The following is an 18866-nucleotide window of genomic DNA, read 5'->3' as shown; positions in this document are numbered from 1 at the left end:
TTGTACCTAAATATACCTACACATCGACAAAATTTAGAGGAACGCAAAAAAAAGTTTAGTTACTGCATGTTTAATTATTTAATTAATGCACCTAAAGTAATTTCAAAATTAGTAACTTTTAAACTTTAATTTGCGTTCCTCTAAATTTGTCGATCAGTGTAGTAGCTATGAAAATTAATGAAGCGAATAATGTAATGTGATGTCATTGTCACTGTGACCAGCCCTCGTAGCACGGTCGCATTTTTATCGTTTATCACCATGGCTGTCACGTTCTAACAAGTATGTAAGTGCGAAAGTGACGGGCATAGTGATAGTCGATAAAAATGGAACCGTGCTGAGCCCGCAGGTACCAAATGTTAGTACCTACACAAAGTATAAGTACAATGGTAGTTATATTTGCGTCACTAACTAGCTACGTAGGTATAGTTGGCATGTGGCGTGGGCGCCTGCCGCACATGTCTCACCACATGCTCGTCCCATGACCATGACCAATGGTTACATGTTGACATTCGGTGCATCTTTTTCTTCAGTCTTTACACAGTTTTGATGTTATTGTGTTAAAAATGATAAGTAATATTAAAAAAGTCAGCCCATATGATAAATTACATTAGTTAATGTTATAATATGTACACATTGTGGTATATTAATAGGGTATCTAAAGTTAGACGTTATAATTTTACAACCCCTTTGTTTACCAGTTTTCTCGTAGGTATATAACTAAAAGCCGACAACTTTGTAGGTACCTATGTGAATTTGGTCCATAAATAATCAATGAATCACAATCATATAGGTAACAAACATGGCTTTAGCTTTGTACAAAAATAATTAAACTTATATTCAGCAATTTTAATTTAAGAATTAGTAGTACCTAAGCCAAGATCTTGGCCTATAACTACTACTCGTGCTTGGTAAATGATTAATACCATAATTAAATCAGATGAAAGAATTCAATTACCTGCAAGGTTATCTTATAAATGCCAACACCTACACATATATTAGGTACGTTGGTAACAAATGCTAATTTATGGATTATAATTTTATGTCTTTTGTTACCAATTATTAATATCCATACAAGCCCTTGTGGTAGTCGCGATACTCGAGATCTCTCGATTCTTTCATCTTCTACTTCAAAAGTTCCTCTATGAGTAAATAATTCTTATACAATTAAGAATAAGTATTATCACGGCTAATGCGAATTTATTAACTAATGATTCACAGATTTCTTTCACAGTGTTCAGTATTACCTGCTGACTAGCTTTGTATACATTCTAAATGATAAAACTAGAGTAATTCAGTTTTGTAATAGTCTCACTGAAATACTTTATAATTATTACCTTTACTGTTATATATTTTTTAGATAGTATTCTAAATTGTCAAGCTCCTCCACAGGACAGGCGGTGCCTAGTGTGGAGGTCAGTGTAAAAACTGTACCTTTGTGAATATTCATTAGAAAATAAACATTTTATTATTATTAGTATGAGTATTGAGTAGTTGAGTATGAGTATGAGTATTAATTATTTTATTTTGACATTATACCACAATGATCATTCACAAGTTGCTGACTTCCATTTGTTGGTCTACCTACCTACCTAATGGCAAATTTGGAAGCAGAATGGGTTGCGTAGGCCGTATGAGGGACGATACAGCAAGGTTGAATAGTCAATGGGAATATGCTATTTAAAACTGAATGTTTAAATAATTAGGTACATTTATGGGTAGGTAAAGGATGTCGTTGTGCAACCGGCCGGAATGCCCCTAAGTTAGGAGCGCAGGCGGGAGCGGTCACGGCCTGTACAAGAAAAAGCTGAGGACCTCTCTAAATAAACGCTAAGTCGTATAGGAATAAGGCACCGGTTTATGTAATTTCTTGTGACCATTTTAGAGACATCTCACATCAATCCTCATGGATTACATTAACATCTAGGTATAGGTACCGTAGTACCTATACCTAGATGTTAATGTAATTAAGGTAATATTAGTAAGGTTTTTGACAAACAAATCGATATAATTATTATTTATGGATATATTTTGTAAGATATTTGACGAGTTTCCTCGATATTTACAAGATCCCATCAGATCATAAAAAAAAGAATACTAATCGAGAAACCTCCTCTTTTTGGAGTTACCATGAAGGTATATACAGGCTGTGTAACAACCCTCACCCACGGTTCAGTAGTTTAGCCGTGAGAAGTTAATAGACAGACCGAGGTACATTCGCATTAATAATATTACAAAAAAAAATATCGGACATTATTACACAAATCGACTAAGTCCGTAAGCTCAATAACCGTTATGATGTAGGTAAATAGGTACGTAGACAACGATATATATATATATATATATACTTAAATACCTACATAGAGAACACCCATGACTGAGGAAAAAATATGCTCATCACACAAATAAATGCCCAGACCAGGATATGAACCCGGGTCACCCACTAGGCCATGCAGGTTGTCGTTATATTAGTATCTATGGAGTGTTACGTTATATTGCACAGACAACACTAACTTGAGCGTTTCCGGGTTGGACATTTACAGGTAGCCCACGTTTCCCGTTTCAACCTTCAATAGGATTTCCATCGCAGGTATGGAGCCCGCAGGTGCAATACAACATTTAATAAGTGTACATAATCTTATATCCTAGCAATAAGGTTTAAAATTGGAAACAAGTGTGTATGTCGGTACTTTATGACGAAACATTAACCCGTAACGGAATTTTAACGAATATTTACATCTCTGAGTAGGTACATTACATTACAACATACTGCATTGTTTTTCCTACTGCTAACGAAGACGTTACCGCTTGGCGCCGCCAGCGGTAGTAACCTTACTGAATATTAATGACCTAACATAACCACAGAAGTTATTATATGCGTTAACCTTACCTGATATTCACGAATTATTTAGGGCGTTGTGGACAAAAAATTGAACTACATACATACATTGCGATATTTAGTTTCCGTTCATGCTTTACGTTTTAAATCTTATATAATTCATTTTAAATTTGCTACGTGCAAAATATCGTTTTATCTTGATAAATATATTGTTTAGACATTAATAAGGATTGCAATAAGCTTAAATTTGTGCAGTAATATAGGTTTATATTAGAATTTCGTCAAGTGGACGAAAACTAGCGCAATGACTACGTGAGACACATTACTAGGAACTAGGCCATTGGGGAGTCTATTGGTTACAAGATGATGTTTATAAACATAAATATTCTACAATAGTTATTGGTCTTATAAGTGGGCAACGTTGTTGTTTAATCCCTCGTACCAGAGCCAGATCCAGATCGTACCAGATCTATACAAGAGCAAGTGAAAGATTCCAAAATTGAACCACGACCGTATAGTAAGTGATTCCAAAAGTGGAATCTTGAGTGTTGCGAGGGTTTAAAGGCACGAGAGTCAACAAATTTTGCCACCGAGTGAAACACAAAAATGTTAACCACACTAACGCGAGGAAAATACTCTCTGTAAAACATCAAACCAAATCAATCCTGCACGTTATTAAATATTCATCATTCAAAATCATGTCAATTTCACTTCATAAGGAAACAAATAAAAATTGGCATCAATTTTGAAGTGAAAACTTCTTTAGCGGCGCTGTGCACTTTTTTGTGATGGGGAAAAAATGTTAAACTCGCGAGAGGTAAGATTCGTAAGACGGACACGTGACCTGATCGAAAAACTGTTACAATGTCATTAAGTTGTTCTTTATAGATTTAAATGCCATCTAGTGAGTTTACCTCTAACTGGTACTTATATAACTCGAGTACTAACAGAGATGTGCTTAGGGGTTTCAAGTAATGCGACGAAATAACGCTAGATGGCGTTAACCTCGATTATACATAGTGCTGCAGACATTTTGCACTAGTCATTGAGTTTTCACTTCTGCCGGCACTCCCGGAGTGCAACCCCTTGTTTTTTTTTTTCTTACATTTTGAACAATCAGGTTTACGATATTGAGCCGCTGGGGGCCGATTTTTTAATTTCGATCGCTCGATTTCGTCACTCGAAAATCGGAGGAAAACGGCGAAATTCTGATTTTTGAAATACGAGCGATAGAAATTAGGAATCGAGTGCTATTGACCACTCGTATTCAATTCTATTAGTAGAATTTACATGCCTAGTAGTGGAGATATTACTGAACGAAGTACACGAAATCGAGCGGTCGAATTCCAAAAATCGGCCCCCTGGTCGTCTGTGACTAGTAGCGCTGCAGCGGCCTGAGACTCCTGAGAGGCAAGTGTGGACATTTCGCAAGCCGGTTGATCTACAAGTCGTAATTACTCTGGCGTATTTTAATCGTCTCAATGCATCCATGGATATCTACAATTTTCTAGATGACGCGCTGTGTTTATTCTTTTGTCTGCTTTGTAGGTAGGTATATATTTTGCTGGTTTTCACAACAAATGACATGAAACGGTTTTTTGTGTAGTTTTCAGGGTGTTTGATAATTGCGGGTAGTGGAATTAAATCGAATAATATATAGTTTTAGAATACCAGTAAAATCAGTGGCCCTGTGAGCTGTTAGACCTCGCGAGCATAGGTTAAAACTGAATAAATATATGGCTCCGAAGTTTAGAATAATTTACGAAAACTAAATTGACAAAAAGATACATTTTTTAGGGCAATAGAACCTTGCAAAAATGAAACGAATTGCTTAGCCCATGCTTTGCGCTCGCTTGATCAATCAACAATAAGAAATTTAAATGAAAAAATAATAATAGTAATTTTGTTCCAGCATACAATTACTGGGGATCGAACCTGTGGGACCTGCCTATTTCAAATCGGCTGTTTGCAAACTGGGCCACACTTACCTATCTAAGCTGACGAAATATGGCAACTTTTTCTCTACTTTCATAAAAACGAAATATCTAAATATGGCGGTATTCATGCAGCACTCTGTAAACATGTCTCAAAAAGAAAAAATCTTCCAAAAACCGTATCGTCAAAAAGAAAACTATTTTATCATAGCATCCGGAGTCACAAAATTTCACGAGCATCGATTGAGAATTGTGAGTATGTAGAGGAGAACATCCGGACATACTTAATTACAAAAGCAGATTTCCAGAGTCAAAACGGAGACCTTCGCTAACGCTTCGGTCAATAAAACAACAATATCGCTTTCTAGTAACGTAATCTATCACTTTTAATATCCGTCGTTAACAAAATAATGGTTAAGTAATATGCTTTATGTTGTATTGTTTTCTACGTCAGTTGTATAAATACTTGTGAAAAACGGTTATTGTGTCACTCAGCAGTTGGAAACCTATTTTCTTTTACATAAATAATCTCATGTTTTATTTTATTACTAACTAGGGGTTGGCTTGTGAAAAAGTAGACTTCAAGTTTTTAGTTTAGGTGATGTTTTATAGTTTTAGCAAATACACTTAACATCTCCCTCAATGTGTCGTGATACTCGTGATATTCATGCAAAGTCGTGGTCGAATGTTAACAACTTTTTAATTCGCTGTAAAAGTACGTAATCAAACGTTTTAACGCAATCAAAAATATAAATAAAATGTTAGTAACAAGTACTCGTATTATCAATGAAAATCTTGTAAACATTTGTGTGCGTATACCTATTTAAATTATGTTATAGTGTCCATGATTTTACTAGTGCGATTTTGTAAAATAAAATAGAAATATCATAGGTATACAAGCAAAGCTATAATTGAGAAGTCGTGTCCAAACTACGGCTTCGTTTGTATTTATTATATAATATACATATATCGCTGACAAATTGTGCATTGTCTGCGGGTCACGCGCCGCAACGGTAAACATCAATGGACGTACGAGTAGAATATGCTACCATCGATATGCCGGCGTGTCTAGTTGTATGCAACACGCGATAACTTTCTTTGTAAAGTAACTTTCACTGCAATAAAAATGAAACCTAAAATGCGTGATGGAAGAGTCAGAATGGCGTGAACGTCATACAGAGTTACGTCAATTCAGAAAACGTTTGCCACGAGTTAAATTGTGTCCGACGCACGCTTCCGCCTCTCCGGGAAGCGCGTGAGCAGTCATCGTAAAATAAAAGCGTGTTGGGTTCAAATAGATGACATTAAATTCTACTGTCCTCATCTGTTACTTTATATTTAATAGGAAGAAGTCACTTAGAGCCGACCGGTGCCTGATGCCTGGCAGACTAACAGTAGTCTAGCTTAGCAGAATAGTAGTGGCTTGATTTTGTCAGGAAAAAGTTGTCGGCTCTAAATTAGTATACGAACGTATTGCAGATCCCATACCTATAGGTGCATCTTCGAACTAAGTTGTAATTAATCAAAGTTTCATTCAGGGAAATTCTTTCTAAATGCCCACATCGTTGTATTGTAAGACGACTCGTATCGCAACTTACATAAGATTGGTAGTGGACTTGGCTTGTTACAGTTACCTAGACCTAGGCAAAATAAACGTGGACCCAAATTTGGTTCAGTTCAGTGGTTCCCATGAATCATGATCCTCACTTGTGGATAATGATGATAGGATAGTGATGCTAAAATTCCGTGTTGATTTGTTAGTCTTCTTTATTTTAGAAGTATGTAGCTTTCAAATTGCCTATTGGGTTATCAATCACTATACTTTTTTTCTAGTTTCTTCTGTAAAAAAACTCATAAGACAATGATAAACACGATTAGTCAGGCCTTTCTCTCAGCTTGAGTTACCAATGTTGCCATCACAAATGATGTGCGGCTAGCAGATGTAAGTTCTTCACAGTGTTACTCACCCATGAGGTGTCCTTGAAGGCCTGGTGGTTGTTGGAGGTGCGGAGGTTGATCATGTCCTCGAGAGTGTTCTGCCAGCGGTCCATGCCCGCGGCGATCTTGGTGGAGACGTCGCGGCTCATGGCACCGGCGTCGGCCTCGGCCGCGCGCGCATCCCCGCTGCCAGCCTTGCTGCTGGTCCCGCTGAACGTCCTGCAACAGAGAGAATCCATGGTTCACATCTCAGGTCTCCAGCAAGCGAAAGATGACTTTATATGTCGTTGACATCATTTATGTCATTCACGTAAAGCTTAAGATAATATTTTGAAGTGAAAACTTTAGCGGCGTTGGGCACTTTTTGAGGTGGGGAAAAAATTATAAACTCGAGAGCGTAAGGACCGTAAGGACCACTCAATGACAATTCAATAAAGCTACATCTTGATGAAATCGCTAATAAAAGTGAACTCTAGTACTGGTGAATAAAACTCAAAATACCATGACCAAATATATTTAGATGCGAGGTCTGTAAGGTAACTTTACAATGTCTATTCGAATTTTAAACAATTAACGCTACAATTTTGAATTTTGAATTTTAAACAAGCGTAATTCCCAGGTAATTCCTTATTCGCATGGCAGCTTTATCATCGCGCGTTAAAAAAGCGTTTGAATGATACAAATATATAAGGATACATGTGTATTTATTCACACGACTGCGACTGTGACTGATGATGGCTTGACCGTCTGTGTAAAATAGCGAAAGAAAATGAGTGAGTACTTTATAAATATACTAGATGAAAACCCGGCTTCGCTCGGGTGAAATGTAGATATTTCTGTAGTTATCGGTTACAATGTCATTGAGTTTTCACTTCTGCCGGCACTCCCGGAGTGTAACCCGTTGCTTGTTTTCCATACAAGCGTTCCCGTGATTTTCTCCTCTTGATTTTGGCCCTAGATGTGTATATTTTTATATGAGTTGAATATTACCAGTATCTGTGTCTGTACGTTTTGCTATTTTTGATATTTTTGTTTTTATAAGAACTAGGTTAGGTTAGCCTACTTCAAATAGCGCTAAAAACGGCTATCTAGTTGGAGATATTTAAATTACCGTAGTGTGTTTGTTTACTATACATAATGAATAGGTATGTGTAATGTAACTACAGACAGCATAGAGTAGCTATTTTCTTCCATGACCGGCGTGAGTACTTTTCTCCCTGCCGTAAGAATTGCGACACTCGGTTTTGTTACGTCAATAAACTTTCCATAATTACCTAGGTGCAAACAATCGCAATTATTGCCGAGACCTTTTTATGTCTACATCAGCATTTTATATATTTACCTATTCATCGATTTTCATTCGGTTATTGTACAAAACAAAACTGATTGTCAGGACATCTGTCTGTATTTGGAATAACACCACTGTTATTTTATTTCTAAATAATAATATTAGTATAGTATCAGGTGTTCGCCCTTACTGCCTGGCCACGACATCGCGCGACCAGCGGCAGCGGCGGCGGCGAGCGAAAAGCGAATGTCGCTGCCAGCGGCGAGTGCGGCGACTCGCGCGAATTTACTCAAGCGACCGGCGGCGGCGAGGCGCGGCGCGGCGGGCGGTGGAAACAAAGACACGGGCGCGAGGCACGCGGCCACGACTCACAGCGGCGCATGAATCTAGTAGTCTAAGATCCGGCATATATGGTCGACCTTTACCGATCTGTCTGATGGATGAAACTCACATATTATGAAAGAAAATATGTTCCTGAACATAAATAAATAGGGTTGCCTAAAGAAATATGGTCAAGGCTATTTTTAATTAATTTTTGAAAAATATTTTTTTTCTTCAAAATTCACCGATCTATCTGACAAAAGAAATAAGTTCCAATGGAAAGTATACAACTTGTACAACATAAATTAACTAGGTTGCCTATCTTTTTCCGGTCACTATTATGTGGTTGCCTAGTTTAAACAGGTGAGTTTTTATCGATAATTGCACTTATCTGTCTGACGCTTGAATTATACATCAAAATTATGGTAATTTTATTGCGAATACAGTGGCATAGGGTTGCCTGCGAAAATCCGGTCACAAATAAGGGTTGCCAGGCTTTTAAATAAAATAAGAACTGCGACTGACTTTTAGCGATCACTCATAAACGGCTTAACTTATCAAGTTTGTTTGAATGAGTTTTGTAAGCACTATTTTTATGATTTTTTTCATATTTTTTGGATCGATTTTTCAAAAGTTAGAATGAATAACCGCTTTTTTTTCTTTCTAAATTATTATTTCCGAAATGATTCACTTTATCAAAAAATGTTGTTTGCAGACCCCTATTTATTTTGAAAGACCTATCCAACGACACCCCACACATTTTTTGATAAAGTGAAATTTTCGAAAATAATCGCTTCTAACGATACAAAATGTAGGTGAGCAGTATTTTTTCGTTTCAACCATATGATGTGGGATATCGTTGGATAGGTCTTTTAAAATTATTAGTTAATACGGGTTTTAGAAAAACATTTTTTGATAAAGTGAATATTTTCGGAAATAATCGCTTTAAAAGATACATAATGTGTGTGAAATTTTTTTATCGTTCCAAGCCTATAATGTGGGGTGTCGTTGGATAGGTCTTTAAAAATAAACCACCGAATCGAGTGACTATGAAAATCTTAATAAATGACCTGATATAAAATAAACATCTAATTTGTTGTACCACATTTCACGCAAATAAATATATTTCTATTTCTAAATCTCGTCCAAAACGAAATTTAGTTCATAAATCGATCGGTACCTGTTGCCAACTCTACTTTCCATAAAGGATGACTCACGATAGACCGGGCCGACCGGGCCGTGTCCGGGCCGGAGCTTCCGGAGCTTACTTTTCTATGACAGATGACAGGTGATCAAGTGATGCTTTCCATAGAAAACGAAGTGCCGGAAGCTCCGGCCCGGACACGGCCCGGTCTAACGTGAGGCATCTTTTAATTGCCACATTAATGCACCTGTATCATGAATCGTGATCAAAAGCGTACATATATTTTTTTTTTCATTTACAAAATATATTTATAAATATTTCCACGCGTTAATACACAATTCAAATTCCCGTATTGAATGGCGCTGTTATCATTTCGATTAATGTAATCAAGTTAGGTAATAATTACAGGGAACGGAACCGGTTTTTTGCAAAAACTTAGAAATAACCATATCTTTCGAATTACTTTATACTCGAAATGTAGGACTCAGTTGTGTTTTTAGGTTACGACTTCGTATTATTAGATTGCCCAATTAGAAATGAAGTAATTAGCAAAGAACGAAAAAATACCGTTTCCGTTCCCATACAAAAAATACCGGTATCCGATCCCGATATCAGGTCGTGATATTTAAGATGAGACTTAACAAAATGACCCTGAAACCTGGCAGTAGGTAGGCTTAATGCATCATTACATGGACTCACTGTTACTCATTTAATACATCAATACATGGGTTTACATGTCATTGACTCACAGATACTTAATACATCAATACATGGATTCACATGTCAGTTACTCACTGTTACTCATTTAATACAAAAATACATGGCTTCACATATATCATTGACTCACTGTTATTCATTTACTACATGATTGAAGCTATTCACCGCACCGCTCGCCACATTAGTCTAGGCCTAGGCGACCGGCGGAGCGGCTGGCGGCGCGATAAACGCGAGCGACCGCCAGTCATGCCACGTACTCTCAGTAGCGGGCCGGCCGCCGGCAACTAGGAGCGGCTGGGGCGTAGACGTATTTAAAAACATGTTTTTTTTACAAAAGTGGCACTGCAGTGCCTATGATATAATTTGTTTGTCAATACCAACTTGTACAGGAGAGAAGGGGTGCTTGTGCTTGAACTAAATACAGAGCAAAAATGTCTTTACGGCTGGTAAAATATGCGAAAGTACAGTTAAAATTTGGGTTATTCCCACTAGTTACCACCAAGTTGTTACCAGTGTTAACTACTGGGATTTTTTTTACCACTGGTAACTACTGGGAAAAAATATTCCCAGTAGTTACCACCAACTCGGTTTTTTAATCGAAATTGACAAAAGATTCATATCACATAAGATTATCGAAACTGCTCAACAAAAATTACAAGAATCGGTTGAGATTATACGAAAAATTAAATTATGACATATAGAGAGATATTTAATACGTCCACAGGTGATACCTACTAAATTCAGGATAGGCCATTTTCATTCATGGAATGGGCCACCTGAATGGTGATCAGGATCACTTGATCAGACTTCATAAATAATACGAAGCATTTATTAAGATAATTTTTGTGTTTCATTAAGGTGTCTTGTGTAGTGCCTCTTGTGAAGTGATTCATATGTAGTTCATTTGTTGTTTCCGGTATGGATGCCTAACAGTTTAGTCACTCGGCGCCAAGTAAGTATGATGAGATATTTGCAAACTGCACATTAACACCCCACCGGGAGGATTCGAAGCTAATTATTCAGGGATCGGATACCGGTATTTTTGTATGGGAACGGAAACGGTATTTTTTCGTTCTTTGCTAATTACTTCATTTCTAATTGGGCAATCTAATAATACGAAGTCGTAACCTAAAAACACAACTGAGTCCTACATTTCGAGTATAAAATAATTCGAAAGATATGGTTATTTCTAAGTTTTTGCAAAAAACCGGTTCCTATCCCTGTAATTATTACCTAACTTGATTACATTAATCGAAATGATAACAGCGTCATTCAATACGGGAATTTGAATTGTGTATTAACGCGTGGAAATATTTATAAATGTATTTTGTAAATGAAAAAAAAAAATTATATGTACGCTTTTGATCACGATTCATGATACAGGTGCATTAATGTGGCAATTAAAGGATGCCTCACGTTAGACCGGGCCGTGTCCGGGCCGGAGCTTCCGGCACTTCGTTTTCTATGGAAAGCATCACTTGATCATCTGTCATAGAAAAGTAAGCGCCGGAAGCTCCGGCCCGAACACGGCCCGGTCGGCCCGGTCTATCGTGAGTCATCCTTTATGGAAAGTAGGGTTGGCAACAGGTACCGATCGATTTATGAACTAAGTTTCGTTTTGGACGAGATTTAGAAATAGAAATAGAAATATATTTATTTGTGTGAAATGTGGTACAACAAATTAGATGTTTATTTTATATCAGGTCATTTATTAAGATTTTCATAGTCACTCGATTCGGTGGTGTAAGTAACTACCTACGTAAGTATTTGAGGCGGCCCCTCGGATACGTTAGCAAATAAGATAATGTTACCTACTCGTATCATTACGATCCGTTTTCTATTGGGAAACAGTATGACATTTTGGGGTACAGCAATGCCATTTGGTACGAATGTTATACACGTCCACCTAAGCCCAAAACGCCCGGTAGACAAGTTGAACTCCGTGTCTGGGGGGGGGGGGGGGGGGAGGGGGGCTCAAAATACAGAGCTCCCGGCGGTCAGAAAAAAAATTCTGGCGGATTAATTTGGACCTTTGAGTCAAGTTTGGAGTCGTTTTCGGGTAACTAGATAATCCTCGATTCATTCCCCATACCAGTTTTTTAGGGTTCCTTAGCAAACTATGACGCAATCCTTAAAATAATAAACTTTTAATAGTAACGAAATCCAAACAAACCCTCATATTTTGAAATTTTTGTATTAAACTTGGTTTATAAAAAATATTGTTCGAAAGCCAATGCAGATTATAAAAACATTAACAGTAAATATAAATTTGACTATTTTTAATGTGAAATAAAATACTGAAAGTACTGCGATGTGCGCCAGCGCAGCATAGGGGACGGCAAAAAAACTATAGAAGATCCACTTAATATTATAGTAGCTGCGTCCTGCGGTGTTACTAGCGGATAAAAAGTAATCCAGGGTGTCAGCAACTCCCACAAACACTCACAAACTTTCGCCTTTATAATATTAGTGTGATTTTTAATCATTTTCAATTTATAAACGAAGTCAGGTAACATTGTTAAAAATAAAGACAATAAGTAATAGAACGTTTGTGACGATTTATTTACAACCCCTCCATAATTACATAATTCGGTATATTTGAGCTGGCCTTTGAAGCAATTACACCTGGCGCTGCAAGATTTCTTGCACCGACATCTTATCAATTCTATGTAATAGGCATGCTTGAGCAGCCATAGGACTTTCGGCCGACAGTGGCACCCAAGTGGACTGCACGGTACAGACTGCCGCCAGCTATCGACCATCTCACACATGCTCCACTCCGAGTACGTTTGCCATTCATTCGGCCTAAATTCATATCATACTCCACATCATGCGTTGGAAACCTCATAATATATCTGAAGAAAGATGTTCTAGAGTGCCAAGTAGCGATATTGAGCATGAGCTATCTCAGAATTAAGGAGTTTGTTCTTCTTGCTGCCCTAAGTATAAGCAGCAAGTCTTCGCCAACACCATATCTTAAAAGCGCCAACCTTTGCACATCACACATTTTGAGGCTCCACGTTTTGGTACCATATTGGATTATTGATACTACGAGAACTCGTACCAACCGAGAGCGTCGGTAACTCGGAGTACGTTTGCTCCGTCTGCTACCATTGCTCGTACTTTAGTATTGGAACGGTTGGTTGGTAACTTGGTACTATAAATAGATTAAGATCCCATGTTATGACAAATGAAATATTGATTGATTGATCTTAAGACCTCTCTAGAACTTTGAACTTGAATTTTCTGTAGAAGATCCGCCATTTCGATGTATTTATGGTTTAAGACATTTATTATCTCATTAAGAATTTACAAAATTCACTTACATGAGATACACTTATAAAACAATATTTTTAAGGCTAGCGTGCACTAATTAATTTACATGTAAACAATATTATATAATATACATACTATAATTTTTGTTATGCATGGTAAAGTGGGTAGAAATTGTTTGTAACAAGTATTAATTACCAGCGGCTTAGAGAACAAATATGTAACTTTGACCGTTATGTTTCTTGTTGTTATTCCTGTCAGCCAGTCAACAATAGTACAAGCAAGGATGATGATCGCAACTAGGGATTGCAATCCGGTCCGGCGGATCCGGTAATCCGGCCGGATCCGGCACATTTTTCAAGATACCGGATCCAGCAACTTTCACCGTGTCCGGTGTCGGATCCGGTAAGATGAATCAAAGATATGAAATAAGGCTAAAATTTAAAAGTTCTCGCCAATATTCGAACGTCGCTCGACGCGCGCGATATATATGCGGTGCGGCTGCGACGTTGCCGTTCTATTTTTTCGCTCGCAAACAGCTACACAACAACTTGTTTGTTAGTTGACGCCAGTTTTCTAGCCGATAAATATGTGTCGTCGTAGTGTTGAGATTAACCGTAAGTACTGAATTGTTTTATATTCAATTAATTGTGTTGTTACACTGTAATTAAATGTACGTGTTGTTTCGTTTTATTTTGCATAAACCATTATAGCCCAGTTATAATAAAGTGCTACCTGCATTTAATATATACCTAATGAATAAATATTCAGCAGTTAAGTTAAATGTTTTGTCGAATTAAAAGTAATTAGAGGAATATATGTTGAATTGTTGACTTTTGACGAGCGGTCTGGCCTAGTCGGTAGTGACCCTGCCTGTGAAGCCGCGGCCCTGGGTTCGAATCTCGGTAAGGGCATTTATTTGTTTGATAAGCACAGACATTTACATCGTTGTCTGAGTACCCACAACACAAGCTTTCTTGAGCTTACCGTGGGGCTTATGTAAATATGTCCTATAATGTTTATTTATTATGATGTTATCTTGTTATTATTATATGCTACTAAATAAAGCTGGAAAATATAATGTGTGAATAAATGTTTTAATGTATACTTGTAATAGATATGCACGTTCATTGATTTTGTTTGCTCAAACTAAAATGGTTGAATTGAAAGCACCTTTTTGTGGGAAATGTGGGTTGGGCTATAGATATTTTTAGAGAAAAAGAAGATTTGAATTTGTGACACTGATTATTGTAATAATACTTAGTGGTTAAGTAATAAAAACGTTAGTTTTTGAAACTTAAAACAGCCGTTTTATTAATTGCATTAAAAAATATCCTTAACTTCGCATATAACGCTAAAAAACATAATAAAATACGTGACTTGATGATTTTTTTATCCGCAATACCAATCCGGCCGGATCCGGCCGGATCCCCGGATTGAGGCCAGAATCCTGCCGGATCCGGCCGGATTCTAAATCAGACCGGATTGCAATCCCTAATCGCAACATTAGCTAGTTATATAGTTTAGAATGCTCCCTCATCTTTATTGACGCTGAACACTGAGGATTACTCAGTTACTTTAATCCGCGTGTCCAATAGTTTGTGCAACTGGCTACCTATTCTGTTTCATTTAATAATTGGAATAGCTGATTAATAACACTCAAGGTCACGCCGATTTGGAGAAGGTCATTTGGCCCGCCGAGCGACGCCCGCGCGCCGCCCGCCAACTTCAAATAGGTACGTGCAATAATCATTTTATTAAGCATTAAAAATAGTGAAATGTATATTTAATGTTAATGGTATTATAATGTGTATTAAATGCGCTTTCGGACCGTATTTTTTATAAACCAAGTTTAATACAAAAATATGAAAATATGAGGGTTTGTTTGCATTTCGTTACTCCTAAAAGTTTATTATTTTAAGGATTGCGTCATATTTTGCTACGGAACCCTAAGAAACTGGTATGGGGAATGAATCGGGCATTATCTAGTTACCCGAAAACGACACCAAACTTGACTGAAAGGTCCAAACAAATCCGCCAGATTTTTTTTTCTGACCGTCGCCCCCCCCCCTCCTCCCCCCAGACACGGAGTTCAACTTGTCCGGGCGTTTTGGGCTTAGGTGGATGTGTATAACATTCGTACCAAATGGCATAGCTGTACTCAAAAATGTATACCTCTCCATACAAGCATTCCCAATAGAAAACGGACTAAGTACCATGCGTTTCGCAACGGACGTACTTAATATCATATAAAATGGATTCGCTGGATCTGTGGCGTAGTTTTGATATATGTTTGCGGCTGTATTATATTGGTAAGTATTTTATTTTTAAACTAGTAAGACTTTATAAAATACAATAAGGACTAGAACCAATATTAATCACATGCACATTAATTCCAAAGTGCACATGTGTAAATAAATGTGTATTAGTAAACAAGTTCACGTTCCATAGGTACCTACTCGAATTTATGTCTAGACGGTAGGTAAGTACCATGGGTTGACATTGGTCACCTATTTTTAAACGACTTTAGAATTCCCAAGGATAAGGTTCTCAATTCATCGTGATCTTGTATTTTATGTAGGTATGTTATCGGTAACAGACGGCTGCACAGTTGGTCATCACATTGTCATCATCATCCTTGTCCATTGTCACCTCAGGATCGGCTTATGGGATCCTGGAGACATTGAGGGACCAATTCAAGTGGTATTTATTACAGTCACTTGTGAGTTTGCTCTCGGAAAGCGTCATTTTGTAAAGTGCAACTGGTGATGAACAGCACGGATTTTGACCCTTTATTTTTCCTCGTTCTGTTAGATCTTAGTTGATTATGGATATGATCCTAGTACACGTGAACGAATAAAACGAGAAAAATCTAGTTGATATGTAAGTGTTAATAATACAAGGAATTGATAATCGCAAACGCGTGGAGCGACCGTTATTATGTAACCGTCGCGGAGCCGGCCAGCGGGCACGAGGTGTAACAACTAACCACGTCACTAATCAATGGTACCAACTTACTCATATTTCTATATCTTAAGCCTGTTAGAAAAAAAATGCTCGTCTTTGTGTACTCATCATCATCATCATCATCATCATATCAGCTTTTTATCGCACACTGCTGAGCATAGGCCTCTCCTCGAGTGCGCCACTTGTCCCGGTCCTGAGCCAACGTCATCCAGAAGTCCCCATCTTCCGGATGTCGTCCACCCAACGAGCCAATGGACGCCAGGCACTCCATTCCGTGAACATTTTGGCCCACCTGCCATCACTCTGCCTGGCAACACGTCCCGCCCGTTGTGTACTATCTATATGTATGTACCTACCTAACTCTGCATGGCATTTGCATTGACAAAGTGTGGAAATGTCTTCATTAATGTCAAATTTCTATATTAATATGACATTTATAATGGCACTAAAAAAAAAACAAATAGAAAAGCAAGGTTTCTAAGAAATCAAAATAAAATTGATGTATGAAAATCTTTTTTCGCGGAAAAAATTTGTGCTACTTACCTAAAAACAACGGATAATGTTCCAGTTTTATGATTTACTTACTCTTAATATTTCGATCATTAAATATGCAAATAACGTTAGTTACAAGTATTTTGCATAATTTTCTTCATAATTTAACTGAAATGATTTTAATTATAAGTAAATCTATAATAAATAATGAAGTAATGTAATATTTACGCGATTTCCAATTCCCTAGTAGTTAGATACCCTATGTGACCCTATGTAATTTACGGCCAAATTGAATTAGGAACGTCAATTATATTTCTTTTCGGTGATACAGATCTCTCGATCGATAAACAGTTGTACATACTTAATACATACATAAAATACTAACAATGAGTGTTTGTGGTCGCAAATTTTCATCAAGTAAGTATACATAATATAAGAAACTTGCTTAAGTAAAAGTTATTAGTGTGAAAAATATCATAAAGAAAAGACATCACCTTGTTTGTAGGTATGTATTTGACTCCACCTTTGTCTATGTTCTATGTATGAAGGTAGCACCTATTGCGGCTTGCGGCAAATCAGCAATCATGTTCACTGCCACTATTACCAGCTCACACAGCAAGACACTGTTCGATATGTCATTTGCAACATTTATTAATTATTACCTGTCCGTTTACATTTCGATCTCGACAACAAAAAATGGTTTACATAAGTATAAACACCGGGAAAAGTAATACATAATAAACAATCAATATAATATAGTTTCAAATACAAAGTGTAGATATAGTGTAATATGTCGTATCGCGTAATTTAAACCTTGCATATTAATTTTATAATAGAAGCAATATTAGAAATTTGAGGTGTGCGTTTACGTAACGTGCGCGTGCGCTGATGTTTCACCCATACTCCACCACCGTATTTACATGTGGCTCGCGGCCTTCTATGCAAACAATGCTTTCATGCTCTGCTAATTCTTCAAATATACTTTAGCTGTAAGGAAGTGACGATGACGCCCCAAACATTATGTTTACATAATTTCATACTCATCATGTTTCTAGGTTCTATATGATAACGTAAGTTAATTTATTATTAAGTAAGTATTTAAATTTTGTATACTTACGCTATTTGTTATGAACCATTCTGGCGATCAAATACTTAGTTTTATTTTACAACTGTCGCGGTAACTGCAGACAATACGTACTTATATTTTCAATTGTTATACATGTACCTAAATAAGCGATTAACGTTGCAATCACCTATGCTTTCTGCAGGTTGTTGCGCATGAGAATGCAAGTAACCTACGATAAATGATTATTGATTAGTGCAGTCTGGGCAAAGAGGATTCAGCTGGCCTGTACGTCATCTACAGCCTTTGTGTTTCACTTATATTTTGAGACAGGGCTGTTTGACAGGTCGCTTTTGTGTTAGTTCTGCTAAACGGGCGAAATATATTCACAAGTTAGTCGGCTAAAATCATCAGGCTGCCAGTGACAGGCTCCCCAACAGAGGGAAATCGTACTGAGTGCCGTGCCGGCCTCAGAATGACAATTGATTTGCCGCGACGAAAGTGTTGCAGATTGATGCCTTATGGCTTCGATTTGGCGACTTTCACTAAAGCCAGTGACCGATGTGGCGTCATCGAGATGTCATCTCTGCGATTTATTAAGCAATCAAATCAACATTTGACAGCAATGCGACTGTGTAGCAGGTTTGATTTGGCTTACTTATTCAAACCATTTAAGATAAATATGATATTTAAAATTATATGTTGAAATTACTGAGTCTCTAAGAGAACCCTACTTTTACCCCAAATTACACCTCAGGCCGAAAGTAGGTATGGAAACAACGTCGCGTTGTTTTCTTTAATATATCTACTAATACTATTATCGTATAATATATATTGTGGTATCCAAAAACTTAGTACATTAATTAGGTAACCTCAAAGGATTAAAAGTACCT

The 18866-nt window shown here is 37.3% G+C and overlaps 1 protein-coding gene across 2 annotated transcripts in view; it reads right to left on the bottom strand.

The window, feature by feature from the left end:
- Positions 1 to 18866, bottom strand: part of LOC134661168 (nostrin) — a 55236-nt gene that overhangs the window by 11592 nt on the left and 24778 nt on the right. The window contains exon 2 of one of the 2 annotated variants that reach the window (XM_063517126.1): positions 6738 to 6927. In XM_063517126.1, coding sequence (XP_063373196.1) covers positions 6738 to 6857 — 120 coding nt within the window. In that variant the 5' untranslated portion in view covers positions 6858 to 6927. Of the gene's footprint in view, positions 1 to 6737; positions 6948 to 18866 lie in introns of those variants that run through there. The other variant, XM_063517125.1, reaches the window with a different exon arrangement.

The sequence above is a fragment of the Cydia amplana genome, chromosome Z, assembly GCF_948474715.1.
Source record: "Cydia amplana chromosome Z, ilCydAmpl1.1, whole genome shotgun sequence".
Classification (NCBI taxonomy): domain Eukaryota; kingdom Metazoa; phylum Arthropoda; class Insecta; order Lepidoptera; family Tortricidae; genus Cydia; species Cydia amplana.
This window is presented reverse-complemented; position numbering and strand designations above follow the sequence as displayed.